The sequence below is a fragment of the Macrobrachium rosenbergii genome, chromosome 56, assembly GCF_040412425.1.
Source record: "Macrobrachium rosenbergii isolate ZJJX-2024 chromosome 56, ASM4041242v1, whole genome shotgun sequence".
NCBI lineage: Eukaryota > Metazoa > Arthropoda > Malacostraca > Decapoda > Palaemonidae > Macrobrachium > Macrobrachium rosenbergii.
The window spans coordinates 24,713,036-24,737,697 of record NC_089796.1 but is presented as its reverse complement, the minus strand read 5'-3'; the positions used below and the strand labels follow the sequence as shown (position 1 = coordinate 24,737,697).

Sequence of the window (24,662 nt, the reverse complement as noted above, 5' to 3'; positions counted from 1 at the left end):
TTGATCAGACAACTTCTCACACTCCTTGCACCTATTGTCCGAAGAACAATCATTCCCCCTACACCTCATACATACAGTGTGAGGGTCTACCAAAGCTTTCAGCAACCTCACCTTACACTCTTGCCTAGCACACACACGGAACACAGGCGAAACATTAACATCAGACATCTTAATGAACAATCCAAAAAGCAAATCCAAAAAACAGTCCACAATAGCGTATGCCAAACCAAAGATCCAATACGTCACCAAAATCAGGCCAAAACAGATCCTCAGCAAGCGAGAAAACGAAAATCAAAGCAGGAGGAACCAACAACAGATGTTGCCGGAACCAGCGACAGAGAAAATCTGATTAGAAAACGGGAATGGCTCTATTCCGCCACCCAGCGGCGGGTATGGTAGATCACCTGACCTACCTGTGCGTGTGCCGCGAGTTTTGAAATTCTGTCGGGAACGTCGGAGACTATAGCTAAGTATATATCTGACGGGTAAGTTGCATGTACAAAAACTAAAGTCCAGCACAGAGAAATGATTATTGTGAATGTTGTGGAAGGTCACTGATCCATTATTATTATATAGGGTAACATCATTCCTGTCAATAATATCTTCGATTAATTTCCCTTTACTGTCTAAAACCCGACTTCCCCAAAGGGGGTTGTGGGTATTAAAATCAACTAAGAGAAGTAAAGGAGTTGGAAATTGGTCAATTAAGGACTGAATATCTCCAATGTTAAGAGCAAGGTCTGGTGGAAGGTATAAGGAGCACATTGTTATCCTCTTTTCCAAAATGACTGAAATAGCAACAGCTTGTAGAGTTGTATTTAGTTGTATTGTGGAGTGCTGTAGAGATTTATTAATAATAATTGCAGCACCTCCATGGGGACGATCACCAATTGGGAGATATGATTTAAATGTTGAATAATTTAGTCCAGGGTTATAAGGAGAGTTGCCTAACATTGTTTCCTGCAGGCATATAATCCCTGGATTGAATTCATGCATTAAAACTTTAAGGTCTTCTGTACGGGCTCTGAGACCTTTACAGTTCCACTGAAGGATATCGAGCATGAATGCTAAGTGGTAAAATGTGCTACTTCCCACTCCTTGGAGGGGAAGTACTGTTCCTAGGGTGGAGTGGGAAATTCTCCTTTATAAAAGATTGTTTTCTTAATCCCTTTTCATCTGAACTGGAATTCAGGGTCTTTGGTTGATCTTCATATTTTTTATGATCCTGATGTTCAGAATTTCTACTGTGATTCTGTTCATCACTAATCCTATTTGTTTTAGGGCGGAAAGACTCTATCTAATTGGGGTTATTCCTTTAGCTTATTTTTGTTTGAAGTATTTTTAGAACGTCTTCCTGAATCAGTAGTTAATTTTGACACACTTATTTTTGGAGATGAATTGGCAGCTATCATAGAGGTGGCATTTGTATCGACTTTGGAAGATAAATTTTCTGTGCTTTTGGAAGTACAATTTTTGGTATTAGACTCCAAAGCACTTGAGGACGAAAGTTTCTGATCAGTTTGGAGATTTTCATTATTATTTACAGTCAGAGGGATAGCAGGTTTACGATATCTACTATCAGATGCAGTTGTTGGTGGCCTTACTTGCTGGAATTTTTCATAAGTTTTATTGCAGAAGCATAGGTAGAGTTGGCACTTTTGTTTGTCCCCATTACGGCGCGCTTTGCTTCGCTAATGCTGACACGTTCGTTATCAGCCACTGCCAACACTTCTTGTTCAAATCTATATCTGGGGCAAGCCCTAGAATCTGGAGGGTGATCACCCTTACATAGGAAACAGTATCGGGCTGCTTCACACTCATCAAAATTATTGTGCTCTGCAGAGCACACAGAACATCTTTTATTGTTATTGCAAGAGTTTTGAATGTGGCCATTATTCAAAGTATTTGCGACACTGTTTGGGATTTCTTTTATATTTTTTAACCTGCATCCTCTCATGGCCAACAACAATGGCATTGAGTAGGTAATTGGAGGAGAAGGTTAAAAGGATAGCTGCATCCCCACCCAGTTTTTTAACATGAGATACGCAAGGAGGACATCGATGGAGAATCTCCTCCTCTTTAAAAACATGCAAGTCTTTTGAGTAAACTACCCCTTTCAGTGTGTTGAAGAATCTGTGAGATGAAGCACATTCAATATTTCCACTTTCAGGAGGTTTAAAACTTGATAGCAGAACTGCTTGAGTCTCATTACCAACTTTTATTAGAGGGTTCTTTCTATAGCGTTTTAAATTTCCAATGGGAATGTTACCAACCTTGCTCTCAATGCATTCAGCAGCTTTTATTAAATTTTTCCTCCCTCCTTGTAGATAGCAACATGCCATAAACGAGGAGGAAGAGCTTTGGTACATGGGGCTGGTCCATGTTCTTCAGTCTTAGGAATAAAATCAAATGGCTCATCATTTAAGTTTTTCACTGAAAACACTTTCGTGCTGAGAACTGGGTCATTTAGAATGTGGCCATGGAAAATTTAACAAAAGCAGAAAATGACTGCTTATCTTTTTCTTGAATTAATTTTCTTCTTTCCACTTTGCCAAATTGTTTTACTACACTGTATAAACATTCATAATTTAATGACAAGTGTACATTAGTGCAATAAAGGACTCTATTATTTGAACCAGATCCACCAGATTTACTAACACCCTGGTGTCTCAGTGTTTGGTTCTGTCCAACAGCCAAGCTCATATCCATGTTCATGCCAGAAGTCGTTGCCAGTGCCGTTAAGTCGTTGGATCCAGGGGAGGGAGAACTAATGGCCAAATCTATAAATTTAAACCAGTCCACATGCAGAAGTACAAAAAGTGCGCACCCGACACCCAAGAGCCCCGGCACAGACCCCAACGGCACATCAAAAAGGGAAAACTAAGCAGCTTCTACTGCCCATCTTCCCCACCCCAACACACTGACAAAGCCCGCGAAGAGACCCCAAGATGCCAAGCATGCACACATCGGACCACCACACACAAACTGGTTCATTCCACCCACCCCAAAAATGCTCGGTTATATCAAGAAAGTGCCTGGATCAGTCAGGTATTCACATTCTCCACCAATGGCACAAATGAGAGTTGACTCCCAACACTCCACCCCATACCCTACCCTTTCAGGATAGCACCAATATGCCTGCAGTGGTTCAGGTATAAGCCAATCTGCCTGCAGGGAGTTCTGCCCCTGCTAATGGGGGGCTGACTCCCCACTCCAACTGTACTGGTGGGGTTCCGGACAAAAGCCAGGAGTCCCTCCCCCAAAAACCAGCCCCCTGGGTTCCGATGGGCTGATCCCCGGAGATGGTTCCACCCTAAAGATAGCAATGGGAAAAATCCCATCACCTTCTCTTAGGTCTAAACCATATCGGGTGGAGACTCAACCACCACAATTCCCACAATTAACTTCGAATACGAACCCCTTCCAACAAAAAATCCCTTCTCAGACTCACCTAAGCATTAAATTTTGCAAATGTGGAAATGTCCACGCCATTTAAACCAAAAACTATGTAGGATGATTCGTCAGAACCCGGGCCCAAATGCCAGGATCCCTTAAGCCCTTACCTCGTCAAGGTGTCCTAATCGAGGGGCCAGCCTGCAAGGGTTAAGGAGACTTGGGACAAAGCAAAAAAAAGAAACTTCATGACCATGTTCTGATAATATAAAACAACATTTTCGACTGTGAAACATTATACGGTTTAAGAGTAAATATTTACACGCCCCACAAAAAACTGCCTCCAGGCAGAGGTTATTTTTCGTTAGACTCCAGCCACCTTCTACATTAAAATTTATATTTTTCTTGAATAAAAGACATAAAAACTACAAACTTCTTCTCTATGCATTATCTTCGCAAATGATTAATAACAGAGAAAAAAATACTAAACTTACATAAGTTGCGAGTTTTTCTAAGTCCATTGTTTATGTTTTCACTGTTAAGATGGGTAGCTCTTGTTACGTTCGTATGTTTGTTTTCACTCCTGATAAATGCGCATTGTGACAATTTTCGCCTACATGCGCAATGACTCCACCCACTAAACAAGATTCTTCAATTAGAATACAGTACCTGTAGTAAAAGCATTACTATTGGCACCTGCTTTTTGCTGGACTTCAGTTGGTGTGTTTTACTTACGACGACAACCCGTTTTACATGTTCCCCCTCAGTTGTTCCTTATCTGTGCTGACCTACTGGAGTTGAATTTTGAATCGTCCAATCAGAATTCAGATATTTTTTATACAGTACTTTTCTTTCGTGTTTCCAAGGATGTCGTTGGAAAAAAGCCGGTTCAGACTGAAAACCAAGTTAGTGTAGTCATGGCTTCCAATTGTGACGGTTGTGCTGTAACTGAATATGAGGCTATTAGCCGGTTTTTTAAGAAAAATGACGAATCTACAATTTTTCATAGATCACGGCGTTCTTCCAAAGAAGGTGAAGTGTCCCAAGTGTGGCAAGGATTGTGTTCTACGTTCACCCTGGTGGTGTTGCTGAAACATCAGACTCCCAGTAGTAAGGTAAGGAAACAAAATCTAGTCTAGAAGTGTCATTTTTTATGCATTGACTAATTGCTAATGTCCTGTGACCCCTGTGGCGGGCGCGCGCAGCGCAATATTACCGCTTGCCATATATACGTGCCTGCGACAATCTTTAAAAAATGCAAATAAGGCGCCGGCGCTTTTTGCCGCGGCGTACTCGAGACTACCCATTCCTTTTGCATACATATAGAGTAAGGGGGCAAACTATACATTTGCGCGAGATATCATCATCAGAGCACAACTAAACAACAAAAAAACTACCAGAAAATTTGGTTTTCCATGCAAAAACGGCTGGCTGGAGTCTTCCAAAAAATTACCCAGGCAGATTTTGGCATATAGCCTTGCTTTGGTCTGTAACTGTCACGAATATCTTTAACGTCCTAATAAAGGAAATTCATAGCCTACAATAGGCTATTTACCCGACTGAACACTCAAGTCTCCAGCCTACCCAATCTTGGGTAGCCTAAGGCCTAGGCTCCAAGACAAGGCCACTGGCCTTACCTCTATAAATGTAGTTTATAAAGTAACTGACTTACATTTTATCCTTCTGATGTTGACGTTTACCCATTTTGACGATGTTCTGTAGGCCTATCCACTTGTAAAAATAAAAATAATAAAAACGATATGTAAGTGTTGAACTGCTGCTTGTCAACACAAATACAGTGTTCGAATTCCTTCCTCGCGTCAAACAATATATGTATATAAATTTATATCAAAATTACCGAAAGAATTCACAAAAGTTTTGTTTTTTATGTTTAAATAAAACTTTTATGTAATTATTATAAACCACCTAAAATACAATTAAAAGCAAAATTTTTATAAACCCTTATTTATTTGTTAAGTGCAGCTCGAACACACCTTCCATGAGCACGGTGACGGAAGTAAGGAATATATAACGGCTCCAAAATCAACGCTACGGAAAAATTGAACTACATAGAACACTTTTATTCTACAGGGTCTCTTGCCATTACAGGTCTCATATAAATATGATACTGCGTGAGGAATTTCCATAAGTATTCTCTTTCACTGAATTGTTTTAGAATTTTAGAACCAGGCGTGCTCAAATATTTCCCATTTGAGATTATTATACTGTATATATTGATGATGGCATTTGCAAAACGCGCTGGTTAATTATTTGCAGTATTTCTTTAGATTAATAGTTTACATTTATCTGCTGCACTAATATAATGTGCAGTCTGGTTGTCCATACAGTGCTCAGAGGATCCTATACTTTTTCTCTAGCTCTTTCCTGCCTTTATCAATGATGTTACTCCAGCTTTCTATATTGGCAAATAGTGATGAGACCACAATTACTGTTTGATACATCTTCTGTCTCACTTCTGATGCTATCATTTCCACTGTCCTTACGGCCACGTGCTTTCTAATTCAATCATATTTTTATTTCCAATTTCATAATCTTCTTATAGTGTAATATAGACCTTTATTAATTTTGAATCCTAGACCACGTGGATTTGCAATTTCAGTGTTTACTTAATCCGCATAGTTTATTCTGCTTAATCTATTTTTAAAAGTGCTTTGCCCACTTTTGGCACTTTTTTTCCTCATCGTTGTCAAGAGTCCTGTCCACCTTAAAATAATTGTGCCCCATTATGATTATTTTTATTTTCATTTACTTTGTGATTTTTTCTTTTAAGGAATACATATTCACTTAGATTCAGTATTCCACTTAATTTCCTGAGGAGTATATGTTTCCCTAGTATTTTCTTGTTGAATCCCATCAATCATTCCCTATTTGAAATTATGGTTATAAATATGCCTTTTCTATCGGCTAGTTCTATCATACACTTCTATTAATTGCTTTTTTTTACTGTTTTAATTTTGTCCTTTTATTTTACCATTGCATATCTACATATTCTGAGCATTCGGAAGTGAAGAACCCTTTGTGACGCTTAGATAAATAAACATGGTAATCTAGTCATGATCACTGAATTCTAATTTGTCTCCCAGTTCTCAGATCAATAACGTTGTAAGGTTTATTGGACATCATCTTAGAACTATAGCCTGTCTCTTTTTTTAAGCTGTGTGAAACAGAAACGAGTAAGTTGAGCATTAGTAGGAAAAATCTAACACCTATAAGAGATATAGAAATGAAGATTTAAGAGGTGCAAAAAGAAGACGAGCAGGAAAAAGGTACTGCTGCTTTATTGGTGACCCAGGCGGTTTATATAGTGGCAGAATACATGATTTACAAATCGGAGACAGGTAAACAATTATATACATAGTTTAAATGATTGGATTTGCGTGACCCGTCACGCCAGGTGTGACGAATTGTAGAGGCAAAGAAAATGGGACGTCACCATAGAAAACTTGCTCAGCAGAGACTTTACAAAGACACCGATAAAATGAAATACATGCTGCAGAGAGAGAGAGAAAGAGAGAGAGAGAGAGAGAGAGAGAGAGAGAGAGAGAGAGAGAGAGAGAGAGAGAGAGAGAGAGAGAGAGAGAGAGAGAGAGAGAGTCTGTACAGACAAATCACAAATTATGTGGATGTAAGGAAAATTTGAGAGATGCTATGCGAATTGGGGCAAAATATATGAAAAAATGATGGTCCCAGCATTACTGGTCCACATATAAACCGGCTGTCACTTAAGAAAAACAGTTGTCAAAAAAATGAGAGAATGCTCACTACAGAATCCATAGGATGAGGGGTGGCTGTTCAATTACAGAATCTGTAATATTACCGTTGTCTCATAGGAGAACACGTTATTAAAAATATATATCGTATGACCAGATAAGATTCTCTAATGGAGAGTGTGAGACCAGAAGCTTATAGATGCAATGTAAAATAGGAAGAGTTTGGAAATCATGAACAAATATTGGAAAAGGAAATGAAAAATAAATTAAATAAAACGATAGAAAATTACGTTGGACACAAGAAGCTAAGATTCTTCGAAGGAATAATAAAAAAACCAGCAGATAAAAGCACTATGCTTTTATAATGCAAGCTAAATTTATGATATTGAACCTGAAGGGAGACATCCGGAAAAAATGAAGGGATGGGACGCTTCATCTCATGCAATTAATTATCATCATAACCCTAGGGACCATAGATTTTCCTTATAAAATTATGATTAAAATTGATTTCTTCTTAGAAAAACGCGGGTCACAAACCAATAACCGGGGCAAGGGTGAATTAGAGTGGGTTCCAGTGACTTAGAAAAAACAACTAAATTATAATAGCATTACAAGTTGGTTTGGTTAGTGGTCAGAATGGAAAAATTGTTAGGGTCTAATATCTATTGTCAGCAGGAAAACGTAACCTGTCAAGTATTATGAGACAAGGAGAAAGAGCAAAAGGAGAAAGGATAAGTGAGGTACAGGTGTTGAATCAAACAGCATCGGTAACAGAAAATCCAGATCATAGTGAGAAAAAGGTAATAGCTCATGAATATACCAAGTATAGAGAAAAGACAGAATAATGTGTTGCCGAGTTAGTAAACGTCAAATTGTTACACACTTTAACTTTAAAACAAGGACAATGCGCTCGCAACTGCGTTTGAAAAGGGAGCGGCGAAGAGTTATAAGGTAAGTTGAAAGTGTCTTCCAGAACATGGCAATTCAAGGTAACTTGAATGTAATTTTTATATTAATTTACCATCCATATGTCGGAAATTGTGTCAGTTCACAATATTCTTACTTAAATAAAAAGTGTTAAATATTTTCCATGTCTCAAAATTTCTGTATCAAAACAAACGATGTTTTGAGACGTTGTGTACAGTATATGTTAGCGGCGGCCAAGTCGGCGTCTGTGAGACAAGATTTGAAAGTCTCCACCTTCAACTTAATCTCCTTCCATCATGAAATTAGTCAGGTATTACGTGATTGTCTTACGCAGTTTGGTAACTGAAATGCCTTGAAAACGATTATTGTAACATTATATTCAGCTGTGATTGGTATTTTTTCTAATATAAGGCTAAAGAGAGTTGTTAGTCTACATTCCCAGTGGGATGTTTATATATGTGAAAGATCTTTATTTCGTGGGATTTGCTTATCATTTTGTGAAGAGTTGTTATTCGGCGCTTGTAGTTAGGTCGAATTTCGGTAACTAATCAATATTTGAAGACGTTAGTTCAATACTTACAGTTTTTGGGTTGAGTGAAATTGGCGGGACCCGGTGTTGTCAGTGATAATGGCCAGTCAATTGTAGGAAATCATAATCATTTCTTGTCCAAAGCTGCTGTTTTAGGCTATAAGGAAACGAAAGTAAGCGAAACAGCTGCACAAGTAGCCTAACTCAAACTCTCTTAATTAGACTTCGGGGTTATTTGCGTTTTCACCGTAGAACGATCTGAAACTGCTTAGGCTAGGCTAGGAAGAAAATGAAACATGCATGATTAAAGTTTAGGCCTATGTTCATTCGTCAGGGACAAGTTGCATATCCCTACCCTAGCCAAGAACTAAAGGGTGGGCTACAACGAGGCCTACAGGGTGAATCCAACTCACTCTGAATTTTGTGATTTTTATCCCATTCCAGGTTTTGGATGTGCCATCTCTCTCATATGTGATAGGAACTTTGCAATTCAATTGAAAAAATTTGTAGGGGCCAGTGTATGACTGCTGGCTGTTAATTTCCCCTACCACAAAGAAAATTAAATGAAAATAGGATGAAACATACTTTGGTAAAACTTACAACTGTTGCACAACCTATATCTTGCCAGGAAGTATACGAAAAACGTTTATTTTGGCGTAATTCTAGTAAACAGTAAATGATTATGCAACAGTACAATAAATGATAAGGGTGACCTTGTTGGGAAACTGGTTTTTGGGGGGGAGGGCAACTGACAAGTATATGATGTCCACGACTTTCATAGTTTCCGAATTACTGACCCGCCTCTCGTCATACAAAAGGCTGACTGGTAATTCTAAGTATTAGCTCCGTGCCTGTTTTTATCTTGGAAACTGGTTTTTTTCTACACCATTAGGGCTTTTGATACTGGCAGTGCATTTGTGTTTTGTCGGCCAATTGGAATGTCCTTTGCCGTGTTTAGTACTGACCTTGGGGGGCGGTACCCATATGTTAACAAGTTATTGCACTTGCCGGACAGGTTAATTACAAACGTGCGACAAACACTGAAGGTAAATCCATAATTAAGAACCAAAAAACTGTAGGAAAAGTCAAATTAGAAGGAAATTGCTGCCTCGGCGCCACTACTTAGATCTACCGGCTGACTCGCCACTCTATATACTAGAGGGTACAACATTAAGGTAGTCTACCTTAATGTAGCTACGGACACCACTAGCCTATGTTTCTTATGCAGGTAAGCAGTAGCCTAGGCTACTGCTTACCTGCATAAGAAACATTCCTCATTCTTGACAGTCTGACCTGCCACTCTACATGCAAAAGGCTGCATAGGCTAATGCAGTAAGGTGGGGACACATGTTAGGGGGCGATTACAGTTTCGTATGCTGTGGGTTTCCGTCTGCCGATTTCCTAGCCGTGACCCACCACCAGGTGGCAGTGGGTACCGGCTAGAGAATCGGCGGACGTATACAAAAAGATAGTGACCTAACCTGACGAAACCGACCTAACTGAAAACAGGGCGGCGTGCCCTTACATGGCCGGGGGGCTTCGCTGCCCTGGACCCCCCCAGAAACCTAGGTCATGACCTAAACTAACCAAACCAAACATAGGATGGCGTGCCCTTACCTGGCCGGGGGGGCTTTGCCCCCCGGACCCCAACAGAACAGCCGTGGAATTAGTAAATCGTAAACTGTTCGAAATAGCACGTACCTCACTGAAGTCGGAATCGTCAGAGAAATCTGGAATGGCCGATATCGGTGGCTCCATTCTTCTTCGTTTTGGCGCTGGGACACTTGCTTTCGGCGGGATCTGGACAACTGGAACTGGGGGAACAGGACCTCGTGGAATTCACCAATCTGTTTGGATGGCGGCGTCCCGTGATTGTTGGGATTCGGCGAAATTAGACCGCATTTTGATGGGTGTTGAATCGGCTCTATTTAAGGGATATGCACAAGTCCTGCCGAAGTCGCCAAGTAGGCCACTTTTCATTAGGTAAACCAGCAATGACCGCTCTTCATGACACAAAACACCTAAATCCATAAGGGTCACTGGATTCTTAGCCGCAAATTCAACGTGGGTCGGATACGACACGGACGTAGCCATGTTGGCAACTCTTGAACTCGGACGAGACTGAGGCAGGTCGCAGGGCAAGGCAGGTCTCGGGGCATGTCGGGTTAGGTCTGCAGGACTTGGGGCATTTCGGGTCGTTGGTCGTCAGCTGTTTGGGTGGAACTACTTACCTTGGCGGAGGGATCTCGGCACGGCAGAATGAATTAGGCGGCCCAGCATACGAAACTGTAATCTACCCTATGTTAGACTACTCCTGACCTATATAAGAAATATTTTGTATTATTGATGACCCGCCACTCTACATAGAAGAGGCTACTTTATGGGTTAAGGGGGTACATTTCGGTTAGGAGGAGGAACCACCTCCAAAGGGACAGGAAATGTGTTTTCCCAGTTGATTTTGATGTGTTTTGCATGAATTTTGCCTTCATTTCTGTTGGAAATACACGATTTTAAAGATATCCCCCCTTTAGGGGGATACCTAAAATATGTAAATTGCTGACAGAAATGAGGGTGAAATTTGAGGAAAGCACATCAAAATTAACGGGGAAAACACATTTTCAGGAATAGAAAATACAAACAAACCTAACCCCCCTAACCTTACCTAGTACGCTGCGTTATCTGGCTGGGGACGAAAGGAAACCAGAAATAAATGCGATCTTACTGACCTAACCAACCTAACCTAACAGGCCGTGTTACTGACTGGCCCTGGACCCCCCCAAAGGTCGGTTAATATAGTCTGTGGAAGTATTGTAATTTTACCAGGTTATCATACTAACCTAACAAACCTAACCTAGTAGGCGGTGTTACCTGATTGGGGGGCTTTGCCCCCTGGACCCCCAAAAGTCTGTTAATTTATGCTGCGCAAGTATTGTAAAGTTTTACGAAAAACATTGACCTTGGCTTACCTTACGAATCGGTATCAGAAGTTGATGAGGCATCACTTTCTACTTGAGTACATTGATCACCATGCGGTCTATACAACTTGCTAACTTCGATGAAAAAATTATGGTGACACTGGTTTTGACTATAACGATCAAGGAACAAATACCTAGATATATACTGTTCTAGGTATTGGGATCTGTTTCCTGGTCTCCTAGCCCATTCCTTTATATCTCTCCAGAGCCTTTCAATGTTTTGTGTGTGCACACTGCTGTCTGTGTGATCTGCAAATTCTTCACTATGGTTAACGACTTTGTGCGAAAAGCCCTCGTTAGCGAGATTCTGGTACGCTGCACAACCATCACTGATCACAACCGATGTGGGAAGAATGTATCGTTCAATGATAGGAATGAGAGTTTTGGCACTTCTTTCTTGTCCTTCTTGATTAAGAGGAAAGGAAAGACAAACTTTTTTCTTGGACACTTTCAATGCCACCAAATAACCATACTTGACTGAATTGTTGACCGCGTTGATATTTCCTCTGAATGAATAATGTCTCGTCGATTTTGACGACACAACCTTGACCGCCGATGGGTTCTTGACTGGTAAGCCACTTTTGCGTAACCTCTGAACAGAAGCTGCTCTAGTCAACACTAGTACAATGTGCCCACTTTAAGCACTGAAGAATATTAGTGTGATTCCAGGTTTTTTGAAGCCAGTAATTAACAAATAAAGCAATTTCCCAAGGTGGAAGGTGAATGTTATCAAGAACTCTGCCTTTGAATAGGCTTACACTGTAAGTACACTGGTGTGTACGCTTAGTTTTCAAAATGTGTGCGCGCTGTCCACAACTGAATTTATGCCTTATTCCACTATAAGCACAAGGTAAATTGCAGTTGGGCACGTCACTGCAATGGGTAAAACACCGTGGGACTCAAGTATTTTAAAAATTCCAAGTTATCAGAGTGAAAGCATTTTATAAATGAGAAATAGTATCGCAACTGGCACAACTAACTTAACAGTAGCCATAATGAATCTAAAGTTAGTTGGGCTTACATATTTTTACAACCGTCGAAGGCATTCAAAGTGATTTCCAAATTGAATATGATTGGCTATGAGTAGTCAGTTTATAAATAAAAAAAAACGTGAATTTCAAAAATCACCAGAGTTTTCCAAGAAAAAATCATGTGATTAGAAAATGGGAGGGGTAACTACTGTGATGTCATAACGTTTAATATCATTCGATGAGGGGGAAAAAGTAGGCAGAGTTATTTATCAGCAACAGTTAGGGATTGACAAACATACTAACTTACAGGACCGTTTTCAGGTCGTGTGAAAGATCTGTGGACTTTGCTAAGCTTCACTTTATTTTAAGTTTTTTTTATTAAAATTGTTATTCAGCATATTATTAATTAGAGAGCATACTTTATGGGTATCAAATTAATCAGGAAGATGAGCTTTATTCATTCATGTAGGTGTCGTCATTCTATTGGCTGGCTCTTAGTTATCAATAAATACCAAATGATCTTGGTCTAGACACATGCATGGCAGAATTTTCACTTTTCACTTGATATTTAATTGGAGAAATAACAAAAAAATTAAACCTTTTAAGAAAACCTTTCAAAAGATTGAAGCTTCGTTAATAAAATGAGCTATAGGAAACTGCCTTACGAACTAAAATAAGCATGTGAAGTCTTTGTAAAATAGGTGTTGAAGGCAATTTTGAATCCAATATGGCGTCTTCCCAAATGCTGAGACAAAATTGAGAGGCGATTGAACACTTCCTTCCCAGCGCTCATTTAACGGTGTACTGACACTGATTGCATATATATGTAATGTTTATAAGTATTACTCAAGATTTTAGTTGTAATCAGCACGATAAAACAACATTTTGTTGACTGTAATAGTGAAAGTATGAGACATGAAATTCCCACATTTTTACCCTTAATCCATGGTTATTTCCATACTGACATCACAACTGAAGCTCCACAGTCCTTTTTTTATTGTAATTATGCACATTTTCTTAATTCACTCACAATACTACTTAAAATACGTGAGAATGTATGATTACAGTACTTTACTCCATCAGAGTGGCGAAACTGTGGCAGGAACAGGTTTCCAGCCTTATTGTACATCTGGCTGCCACAGACATCCAAGAGAGGACGATGTATTAGTGAACTGTTTATGATAGAAATATGATATTTTAATGATAAAATAAAGTTTGTTCATACTTACCTGGCAGATATATATATAGCTGTATTCTCTGATATAGTCTGACAGAATTTCAAAACTTACGACACACGCAGTGGGAGATCAGGTGGTTAGTACCCATTCCCGCCGCTGGGAGGTGGGTATCAGGAACCATTCCCATTTTCTATTCAGATTTTCTAGTGCCACTGTCTCCTGAGGGGAGGTGGGCAGGCACTATGAATATATATATCTGCCAGGTAAGTATGAACAAACTTTATTTTATCATTAAAATATCATTTTGTTCATGAGACTTACCTGTCAGATATATATATAGCTGAATACCACCATTGGAGGTGGGTACAGACAGAATAGGATTTAGGAAACATAATACATGTAGGTGATTGACACCTTGGTTCCTTACCTGTTAGCATAGCTGACTTCGTGATTACTGTCACCCAAGTCCGCTTCTGCTTTACTAGAGTCTCCAGCAAGGTAGTGACCTGTATAGCTGGTGAGTTCTAGATGATCTGTCAACGGGGGCGTGACCACGATGTGACTAGACCATATTGACCATACAATGAGGGCAAACGGAAGTAAAAACAACCACCTGACCAAGCCTAACTAAGTTAGGATAGCTAAACTAAAGCTAAAGAGTGGGAAGTCCGCCTCTGGCGGTCAACCCAACAACCATAAAAAACACTTCCTAACCATTTTCTATAGGATAGGATGTGTGTCACTCCCTGCCCCCAGGATTGTATCTGCGGAAACGTATGGTCCTAGCGAGCAGCAGTTCTCATATGTCGTCTTCACATCTCTCAGGTAGTGTGAAGCGAACACAGAGTTGTTACAGCAAAATGTGGCACCCAGAATGTTACTGAGTGTCATATTCTTCTGAAAAGCCACTGAAGTTGCAACCGCCCTCACCTCGTGAGCATTGACTTTCAGAAGTTTAAAATCAGTGTCTTGACAGCATAAATGGGCTTCTTTAATCGTGTTCCTTTCGACATAGGTAAGTCCGGTCTCTTCACTGAGCACCATAGATTGTCCGAGGGGCCTCGACTTTCCTTTGTTTTGTCCAGGTAGACCTTGAGAGCCCTGACAGGGCATAGGACTCTCTCTGGCTCTTGACCCAGAATCTCAGCCATACCCTTAATTTCGAAACTCTTGGGCCAAGGGTTAGACGGGTTCTTGTTTTTTGCTAAAAAGGTAGGACTTAAAGTACAAACTGCGTTATGTCCTTTAAAGCCTATATGTTTACTGAAGGCTTGAAGTTCGCTAACCCTCTTCGCAGTTGCTAGAGCGGTTAGAAAAATAGTCTTTCTGGTAATGTTCCTCAATGTCGCAGAATGAAGAGGCTCGAAAGGACTGGACATCAGGAACCGTAACACCACATCTAAATTCCAAGAAGGAGTCCTTTGCTGAGGCACCTTCATGGTTTCAATGATTTAAATAGATCGTGAAGGTCTTTGTTGTTAGTCAGGTCCAGGTTTCTATGCCTAAAAACAGCTGATAGCATACTCCTATATCCCTTGATAGTCGGGACCGCTAGTTTGACTTCACTCCTCAGAAACAAGAGGAAGTCGGCTATCTGACTCACAGAGGTCGTGGTAGAGGAAAAGCCCTTCTTTCTTCACCATCTCCTGAACACGGTCCACTTCGATTGGTACAAATTACTGGAAGAGAATCTTCTGGCTCTGGCAATAGCTCTCGCCACTGATCTTGAAAAACCTCTTGCTCTGGCCAGCTTCTCGATAGTCTGAATGCAGTCAGACTCAGAGCGGGGAGGTTTTTGTGGTACCTCTCGAAGTGGGGCTGTCTAAGTAGATCGACTCTCATGGGCAGTGTTCTCGGAAAGTCCACTAGGAAGGACATGACCTCTGTGAACCACTCCCTCGAAGGCCAAAACGGGGTGATCAACGTCATCCTCGTCCCTTCCGACGACGCAAACTTCCTGATGACTTCTCCGAGGATTTTGAATGGGGGAAAGGCATAAACGTCCATCCCCGTCCAATCCCAGAGAAGAGCATCTACTGAGATCGCTCCTGGATCGAGTACAGGGGAGCAGTAAAGAGGAAGCCTTTTCGTCTTGGAAGTTGCAAAGAGATCCACCAAGGGACGTCCCCATAGCCTCCACAGTCCCTGACAAACCTCTTGGTGCAGGGTCCACTCGGTCGGTAGCTGTTGTTGTTGCCGACTTAGAAGATCCGCACGGACGTTCTCTACACCTGCAATGAACCTCGTGAGGATCGTAATATTCCGGGCCTGTGCCCACAGCAGGATGTCCTTTGCTAAAGCGAACAGGGACCGAGAGTGAGTTCCTCCCTGTTTCTTTAGGTATGCCAGGGCCGTGGTGTTGTCCGAGTTGATCTGGACTACTTGGTTTGTGACTCGTCCCTCGAAGAAAAGTAGGGCCAACTGAATCGCCCCAATTCTTTGAGATTTATGTGCCAGGACACCTGTTCCCCTCTCCAGGTGCCCGACACTTATTCCCCCCCCTAGTGTTGCTCCCCATCCCGATGTGGACGCGTCGGAAAACAACACTAGGTCAGGGTTCTGAAGTTTGAGAGAAACGCCTTCTGCCAACTTTGATGGATCGAGCCACCACCTTAGGTGATCCTTCACCTTTGGCGAGATCTTCAGAGAAACTTCCAGATCCTCCTTGTCCTGCCAGTTCTCTGCAAGAAAGAATTGAAGCGGTCTGAGATGCAGTATCCCCAAGGAAACAAACTTCTCCAGCGATGAAATGGTCCCCAGCAGACTCATCCATTCCCTCACTGAGCATGTTTCTTTCCACAGGAAGGCTGAAACTTTGTCTAAGCACTGCTGCTGTCTTTCTTGTGATGGAAAAGCTTGAATAGCCACTGAATCCATCTGAATCCCCAGGTAAACGATGGACTAAGTCGGGGTCAGATGGGACTTTTCAAATTCACCAGAAGTCTTAGGGACTTCAAAATCTGTCAAATCCAACGTCGTGTGAAGGTCCTCCAGACACCGACATTGACGAGGCTCGAATGAGCCAATCGTCCAAATAAAGTAAGACTCTTATCCCTGCAAGGTGAAGCCATCTCGCCACATTCCTCATTAACACCGTGAAGACCATAGGGCTGTGCTTAGCCCAAGCAGAGAGCCCTGAACTGATATACCTGTCCCCGCAGGACAAATCTCAGGTACTTCCGTGATAGAGGATGTATAGGGACGTGAAAGTAGGCGTCCTGGAGATCGAGAGAAACCATCCAGTCGCCTGGTCTTAAGGCTCCTATAACCGACTGGGACGTCTCCATTTTGAACTTTTCTTTCAGAACGAAATGGTTCAACCTGCTGACGTCCAGGACTGGTCTCCATCCTCCTGACTGCTTCGGGACCAGGAACAACCTGTTGTAAAAGCCCGGGGATTGTAAATCTGAGACCTGTTCCACAGCTCTCTTCTCGAGCATTTGCTCGAGCAGGTCGAATAGAATCTGCTGCTTCTCCTGCTGATAGGATGGCGACAGATCCTTGGGCTTCGTGCACAACGGAGGTAAGACGAGGAATGGGATCTTGTATCCCTTTTTGATGACTTCGAGGGACCAGTTGTCCGTCCCTCTCTCTCTCCAGGCTCTTGCAAAGGAAAGAAGCCTGGCTCCAACCGGTGTCTGGAGGTCCACAGAGTCACTTCTTGCCCCTAGGTTTTGAAGGGGCTCTACCTCTGGAGAGACCTCTTCCTCGAGAGGACGATCTTGAAGAAGCTCCTCCACGAAAGGGCTTCTGTATCTTGGAAGCCTGCCCAAGGGAAGAAGTCGAAGGGACTGCTGGACGTCTAGAAGACTGGACCAGGAGGTCTTGAGTAGCCTTCTCTTGCAAAGTGGCGGCAGTATCCTTGACTAAGGACTGGGGAAAAGATGGCTAGACATTGGGGCTAACAGCAACTCTGCCCTCTGAGAAGGAGAGACCGACTTCGCAGTGAAGTTGCAGTATAAGGCTCTCTTCTTTAAAAGCCCCGTACAGAAGTGGGCAGCCAGCTCTTCGGAGCCATCCCTGACAGCCTTGTCCATGCAAGCTAGGACGCTGAATAATTCTCCCAGACTAATGGAGTCAGGGCTACGAGCCTGCAAGTCCAGGACTCCCAGGCACCAGTCCAGAAAGTTGAAAACTTCCAATGTCCTGAAGAGACCTTTCAGATGGTGATCAGTTTCAGACAACGTCCAGGACACCTTCACTGACGAAAGGAGAGACCTCCTAGGAGCGTCCACAAGGCTGGCGAAGTCCCCTTGGGAAGAGGAAGGAACTCTCCAACCAACATCCTCTCCCGTCTCGTACCAAATCCCCGCTTTCCCACTCAATCTTGATGGAGGCAGGGCGAAAGAAGTCTTGCACTGGGCCTTCCTGGAGTCCATCCACTCCTGAACCTTCTTAAAGGCCCTGTTTGTAGAGAGAGAGACGTGGCCATTTTCACAAAACCTGAAGTCTTTTGTGACTTTGACGAGGTTAACTGTGAAGGAGGAGGGCGAGGAGCAGAAGGTTGAAACTTGTCCCCAAACAAGTCCTTCAGCAAACATGTCAAGACCTGGTAATCGGAAGAAGCTGATGAAGTCGAGGACTGTTCCTCAACTGCAGGTTCCGATGCACTTGACAACTCTCCTTCTTCAATGGGAGCAACCGAAGAGACTGGAGAAACTCCGGGAGGTCTAAGCCCTTGCAGTCCAACACGCAAAAGGGACTTCTGCTTGGAAGAAGTCCGAGAGGGGTCGCAAAAATCTCGGCAAGAAGCGTCTTGACGAGCGTCCTGACGAGCGTCCCGATGAGGTCGAGCAGCAAGGGGAGCGTCTTGCCGAGCAGCATGAGAAGCGTCATGCTTAGCAGCATGAGAAGCGTCGTGGCGAGAAAAAAGTGGAGCGTCATAACGAGGGGTGTCAAGCCTAGCAGCATGGAGAGCGTCAGAAAGAGGGAATTGGCGATCCCTGCTGAGACCAGTAAAGCGCTGAGCTAAAGGACTTCTAGAGGGCGGCGAAGCATGAGAAGAAGACGAACGCAGAGAAGGAGAAGGGGACGGTTTGGACCTCTTGATCTGCAGTCGGGAATCCTTCCGACGATGACACGTATCTGTCTCCTTCTGGGCCATTAACGAAGCCAACTGCCGCTGCATGTCTAGCAGAAGCTTTCGAGTAGGAGAAGTCTCCTCCTCAGGAGAAGGGCTGATCCTGTGAGAAGACGAGGGGCGAGGGGATGCCTCTTCCTTCTCACAGGGAAGCAACAGCTCTCTTCCTGGAGCGACTCACGCTCAAAAAGCGCCATCGTCCGATCGGCGATCTGACGCCCCTCCACAACACTAGGGGACAGACACTATCACTGCACTTCACAGCACTTTGAAGAGCGAGCATTTTAGCTTCCAGGTTATGAATGGAAGACATAATAACAGACAGGGCATCTCCTTCCGCAAACACAACCTCGGGGCCCGGGGCAACACCACAGGGTTAGGAAAAGCTACGCCTCACGGGAGGGTTAGCAGGTGAAAAACACTACCCTGGCTCCTGCTCACTGAAACACTTCTGGAGGAAGACCTCCTGATCCTATCACGCCTAACTTTCGCACATAGGAATCATAAGTCCTCCAACTAGCATCAGGCAAAGACTCACACTCCTTGCATCGATCATTAAATAAACAAACATGCCCCCTACACTCGAGCATACAGTGTGAGGATCTACCAAATTTTCGGTAGCCTCACCTTACTGTCTTGCACACAGCAAACTCTATAACTAGAAGAACTAGATTCAGACATCTTAATCCAAGCAAAAACAAAGCCAAATCCAAAACAGTCCACAATTGCGTATGCCTAGCCACAAGTCCAAGTCAAAAACCAAAAGTCAAACAAATACTTAAGTGACAACCAAGTTTACGAAATCCAAAGACAGAGGTACTGAAAACAGGTGTTGACAGTACCGGCGACAGAGAAAATCTGAATAGAAAATGGGAATGGTTCCTGATACCCGCCTCCCAGCAGCGGGAATGGGTACTAACCACCTGATCTCCCACTGCGTGTGTCGTAAGTTTTGAAATTCTGTCGGACTGTATCAGAGAATACAGCTATATATATATATCTGACAGGTAAGTCTCATGAACAAAGTAGTATTTTGTGGTTAGGACTTTTCATTTATTTAAGTCCATATTACTATGTATACTTCTGAGACATGTAATGTGTGCATATGAGTGTTATCACTTTGGCAAAAATGCAAGAAAGTTGAGTATGACAATTTATCTAGAACTGGTACGAGAGTCAAGATGCCATGACGTCAAAATACAGGACTGAAATAAAGGTTTTAAATCCAAAATTATTACTTAAAACTCCATTATATTTGACAAAACTTACACTGTGTATGTGATATCTATATTACACTGTAATATATGTTAATAAATAATAAAAAATAGCTACATCGTAATGTTCACAGCAAAAGCATTGAAATTTGTCTCAGGAATCTGGTTTGCCCCGAGAACAAATATTTTCAAATGAATTATAATGAACACATAATACATTTACTCAGTTTATAACCTAATTCTTATGTTTTGCTACCTAGTTATTTTAATATCTGGTGACCTGGCGTCCCAAAAATTCGCTAGAGTTCCCTGTCCAAGTCCCGAAACGTGCCAGCATTTACCACTGATGTCAAGGAAACGGTGTCAGCGTCTATGGGTACAAATATTTTGCAGAGTTAACACAGGAAATGGGCAGTTTGTTTATGCAAGTGACTTGGCAAATAACGAGATGGCGTCACTCGTCCACTTTTAAAGTGTTTTATGTAAAAGTTTCAAGAGTTTCATGGCTGATAAGTTAGCACCGTGCACGGCTAAATCTTAACGAACCTCTGTTTAATAGGAAATATGCCATTATTTGGCATTTAAAGAGAAAACTGTTACCTTGATAGGAAAGTAGAGGTCTCTGCATGTTGTGTAGAGGGGGAACAAGTCTTGCTGATGCTGATGGGGGCATGTTCGAATGCATTTTCTGGAAGTGTCCAAACAGTGGACGAATGTTGCAGTGTCTCACACTTCGAGCCTTTACCCTATAAGAAATATTATTTACTGAAAGATGAACCAACAAACTGCATATTAGACTCCATTCAATTAGTTACTTTGAAGGCTACTCTTTACCCATGGTAGAAATATTCTGTATTACTGAGTGACTGACCTGCCATTCTACATACAAGAGACCACTTCATTGGGTAAGGGGGGACACATCGGTTAGGCTAGCCTAATGTACCTCTTTAAGAATTATTATTTACTGAAAGATTGACCCAACAAACTGCAGACTAAGACTCTGTTCAATTAGTTACTTCGAAGGCTATTCCTTACCTATGTTAGAAATATCCAGACGAGATGTTAGAGTGGTGCGGCGCTATCTGAAGAAGACTCGCCATCTCCGGCCTGATTGTCGATGGCTCTTCGTTAGCACTGGCTTGACCAAGAAAGAGGTGTCCAGAACACTATATCTTTTTGGGCTTTGTGAGACAATCAAATGGGTGTACTTCATGTTGGGCAAGGAGAACTCCAGTATATTTCGTGCGAGAGCTCACAAAGTTTGGGGCATTGGTCCGTCCCTCACATTCGGGAAGAATCTGTAGTTTCCACAAGTTCTCAAGGTGCGGGTGTTTTCGCGTCAGACCACTTTCACCTCCTACCTACGGGATATTGCCCACAAGTCCCTGGACACGTTTTCCTTGGGTCCTGTGGCGGCTGCTCAACGAGTTGTGTACCTTACCCAGCCCCCCTAAGAGGACAGGTGGCATCTCGCCTAACGTGTACGGTTATGGACGAAAGTGTGTGTGTGTGTGTGTGTATGTGTTTTGAGTGACTGGCCCTCTCCCCTCCCTCTTTCCTTTCAACATTACCCTCCCATGCTGGCAGAGGGTATATAACTGAGCATCCTTTCCATGATCTATCAGATATATAGGAGATCATTTCCTCTCTCCAGCAATTGGGGAGAGGGACTGACAGTGTGAACCCATTGCTTATACATGGCCGCATCATTGTCTCCAATAAGATTCAAGTGAGCCTTCCTTCTCGAATGATGTTACTTTTATACCCATCTGTTCAAGAAAGTGCCTGAAAGTCTGACAATTGAACATACAGTTCATATACTTTGTTCATTCTGTCAGAGGCACAGTCCTCTTCTTGATTGATCGACTAGGAAGAAGACCTGACTGCGACAAACTACCAGTCTGTTCAGAGACTTTCCCAGCTTCCTCCCTCCAAAAAATAAGTCTTCCAATAATAAAGACTGAAATGTTTGTGTATTGTGTAGGAACAAATGACAAATTTAAAAGTGAAATGTATTTTTGCTAACTATACAAGCCTGAGGTCTTTATGGTTTAATACCCGCCTCATGCTACCCCTCAAGCTGACACAAGTTTACTTGGGCTGAAAGTAAAGTGGCGCTCTGCTGACTGGGCGGGCAGGACTCCTACCTGGTTGTTCGGTAGTTAACTACCATGCCATTGTGTTAAAAGTTTAACGGCCGGTTCCAGCTACGCTGATGGTAATTCCTATAATAAAGACCTCAGGTTTGTATAGTTAGGAAGAATACAAATTACCTTTAAATTTGTCATGTTTTTATATCATTTTCGTGACTAAATGCACTTTTTGTGATAAAACTATTAAAATACTTAGGTATAAGCATTTTTTTGAACCATCAGAATAAGCAGTTATAAGGGTTTTTAGAGGGGTGTCAAGTGTTCACAGATTTTAGCTATTCAGGGAGGTTGTGGTATGCATCCCCTGCAAATACCAGGGGTTGACTGTAAGCTAATCTGGAACATAATGTGAAATATACGGGAACTGATTTTAACACAAATTTATTAGTCATTTATACATAGCAAGGTAGTGTTGACTTTGTGTGTGGACCTTCCTACTACAGTACTGTATGCAAGACAAAATATCATTCCTCTATAACTTGTACCATAGTTGCATTGATGTGAACCTTGAAATATAACTGGGATGGAGAAATACTGTATCCTTTTTCCAGTTTGTAGGGCAAGAAAAAAATGTTTTAACTGAAATTGCGTACAGTATTTAAAAGGAGTACCATACTCATAGACCTTGTTCTTGCATGAAACTAACAATTTATTTGTCTGACATGTGAGAAAGTTTAACTTGATTGTTGTTTAGCACCTAATGCCATGTCATTTATCTTTTCAGGTTTCTTATGAAACTCAGTCATGAGACAGTGACAATCGAATTGAAAAATGGAACACAAGTACAAGGAACCATTACAGGTTAGTTGGTGAACTTTACTTTGGCATCTACTGGACCTTGAAATGTTTAAAAGCATTCTAACCAGTTTTAATTGTATTGCAAGTGAACACATTTTGACTGCATAATCTAAAAATATTTTGTTGTTACAGGTGTGGATGTTGCAATGAACACACACTTAAAAAGTGTGAAGATGACGCTGAAAAATAGTGAACCAGTTAGTTACGACACACTTACCATCCGTGGAAACAATATTAGGTATTTCATTCTGCCAGAGTCTCTGCCATTGGAGAATCTCCTTATTGATGATGGTCCACGTGCCAGAAGGGGTAGAGGAATGGGTGGCCGTGGTAAGTGGTAGAATCTCGATGTTTTTAATTTTGTAGAAGCAGATGAAGCAGCATTCATTCTCGTTATGGCTTGACATGCTAATTAAATTTGTGCACAATCCTCATTTGTTATGTATAAACATTAGCCAAACTTAGTTCTTATAGCTCTACTACATATCTTAGCAGTCTTGTAGTTTTCAGCTTTTTATATAACAGCTTTATATCTTTTGTTGACATTGATACTGTACATAACCCCTTTCACGTTTGTACTGGTTATCTTAATGACTATTGTAACTATTATCCTCACATGACACCCTGTAGAGGGTGATGCCTTTAATGTGCCTCATAAATTACACTAGGCATTACTAAAGGGCTGTTTTGGAGAGTCCCTTTGTGCTCCAGTTGTAACCCCTTTCTACCTTGCATTTTATATATACTTCAGTTTCCATTCTATTTCTGCTTTCTAACTTGTCTAGTGGTGGATGAGTGCAAGTGTGAGGAAAGTTTTATTGTTAAGATCTACTTGGGGAGGTAGATGTAATCTTGGACTGGCAGGCCCTCTGATACGAATGGTGGTGCAAATAAGAGTGGTTTCATATGGGGCAGTCATCATAGAGTAGTACATCCATTTCCTAACTGTTACTTGTTTGTTAAGGGAACAACACCTATCTGAAAAGCTGTGGCCCCTCTCAAAAATAAACAGAACCTCAGAAATGAATATTACTAAAATTAGATTATGGGTAAGAGTGCAAAGGCAATTAACCCTTAAACGCCTACTGGACGTATGATACGTCAACTAAAATTGTCTGTTGGGTCGGGGACGCACGTGCACGCCGACTACAAAAATTTCAACCTTCGTCAACTTTGACTCGACCGAAATGGTCGAAAAATGCAATTGTAAGCTAAAACTCTTACATTCTAGTAATATTCAATCATGTACCTTCATTTTGCAACAAATTGGAAGTCTCTAGCACAATATTTCGATTTATGGTGAGTTTTTGAAAAAACTTTTCCTTACACCCACGCTGTAACTCGGCCTAAAAATTTCAGAAATTCTTTCACATTTTGTCGTAATTTTTGCACCGTTTATATTAGCTGTTACATAAAGTTTTATATATGAAAATGTGTGCAATTTCATGTAAAATACAGCAAAATACAACCCATGGTTGTAGCTTTTATCAGTTTGGAAATATTTTCATATAAACCACGATAACTGCCAAAATTTCAACCTTCAGTCTACTTTGACTCAACTAAATGGTAAAAACGCAATTGTAAACTAAAACTCACATTCTAGTAATATTCAATCATTTACCTTCATTTTGCAACAAATTGGAAGTCTCTAGCACAATATTTCGATTTATGGTGAATTTTTGAAAAACTTTTCCTTACGCCCACGCCAGAAAT

The 24,662-nt window shown here is 41.7% G+C and overlaps 2 protein-coding genes across 2 annotated transcripts in view; one reads left to right on the top strand and one right to left on the bottom strand.

Moving 5' to 3' along the window:
- LOC136836065 (RING-type E3 ubiquitin-protein ligase PPIL2) overlaps positions 1-5,426 on the bottom strand; it is a 153,946-nt gene extending 148,520 nt beyond the window's left edge. Inside the window, exon 1 of the mRNA XM_067099991.1 lies at positions 5,066-5,426. Within this exon, the coding sequence (XP_066956092.1) occupies positions 5,066-5,097 (32 nt within the window). The 5' untranslated portion in view covers positions 5,098-5,426. The remainder of the gene's footprint in view (positions 1-5,065) is intronic.
- Positions 5,427-8,227: 2,801 nt separating this feature from the next.
- Positions 8,228-24,662, top strand: part of SmD1 (small ribonucleoprotein particle protein SmD1) — a 42,573-nt gene continuing 26,138 nt past the window's right edge. Inside the window, exons 1-3 of the mRNA XM_067099990.1 lie at positions 8,228-8,361; positions 22,876-22,952; positions 23,082-23,279. Of these exons, the coding sequence (XP_066956091.1) occupies positions 8,348-8,361; positions 22,876-22,952; positions 23,082-23,279 (289 nt within the window). The 5' untranslated portion in view covers positions 8,228-8,347. The remainder of the gene's footprint in view (positions 8,362-22,875; positions 22,953-23,081; positions 23,280-24,662) is intronic.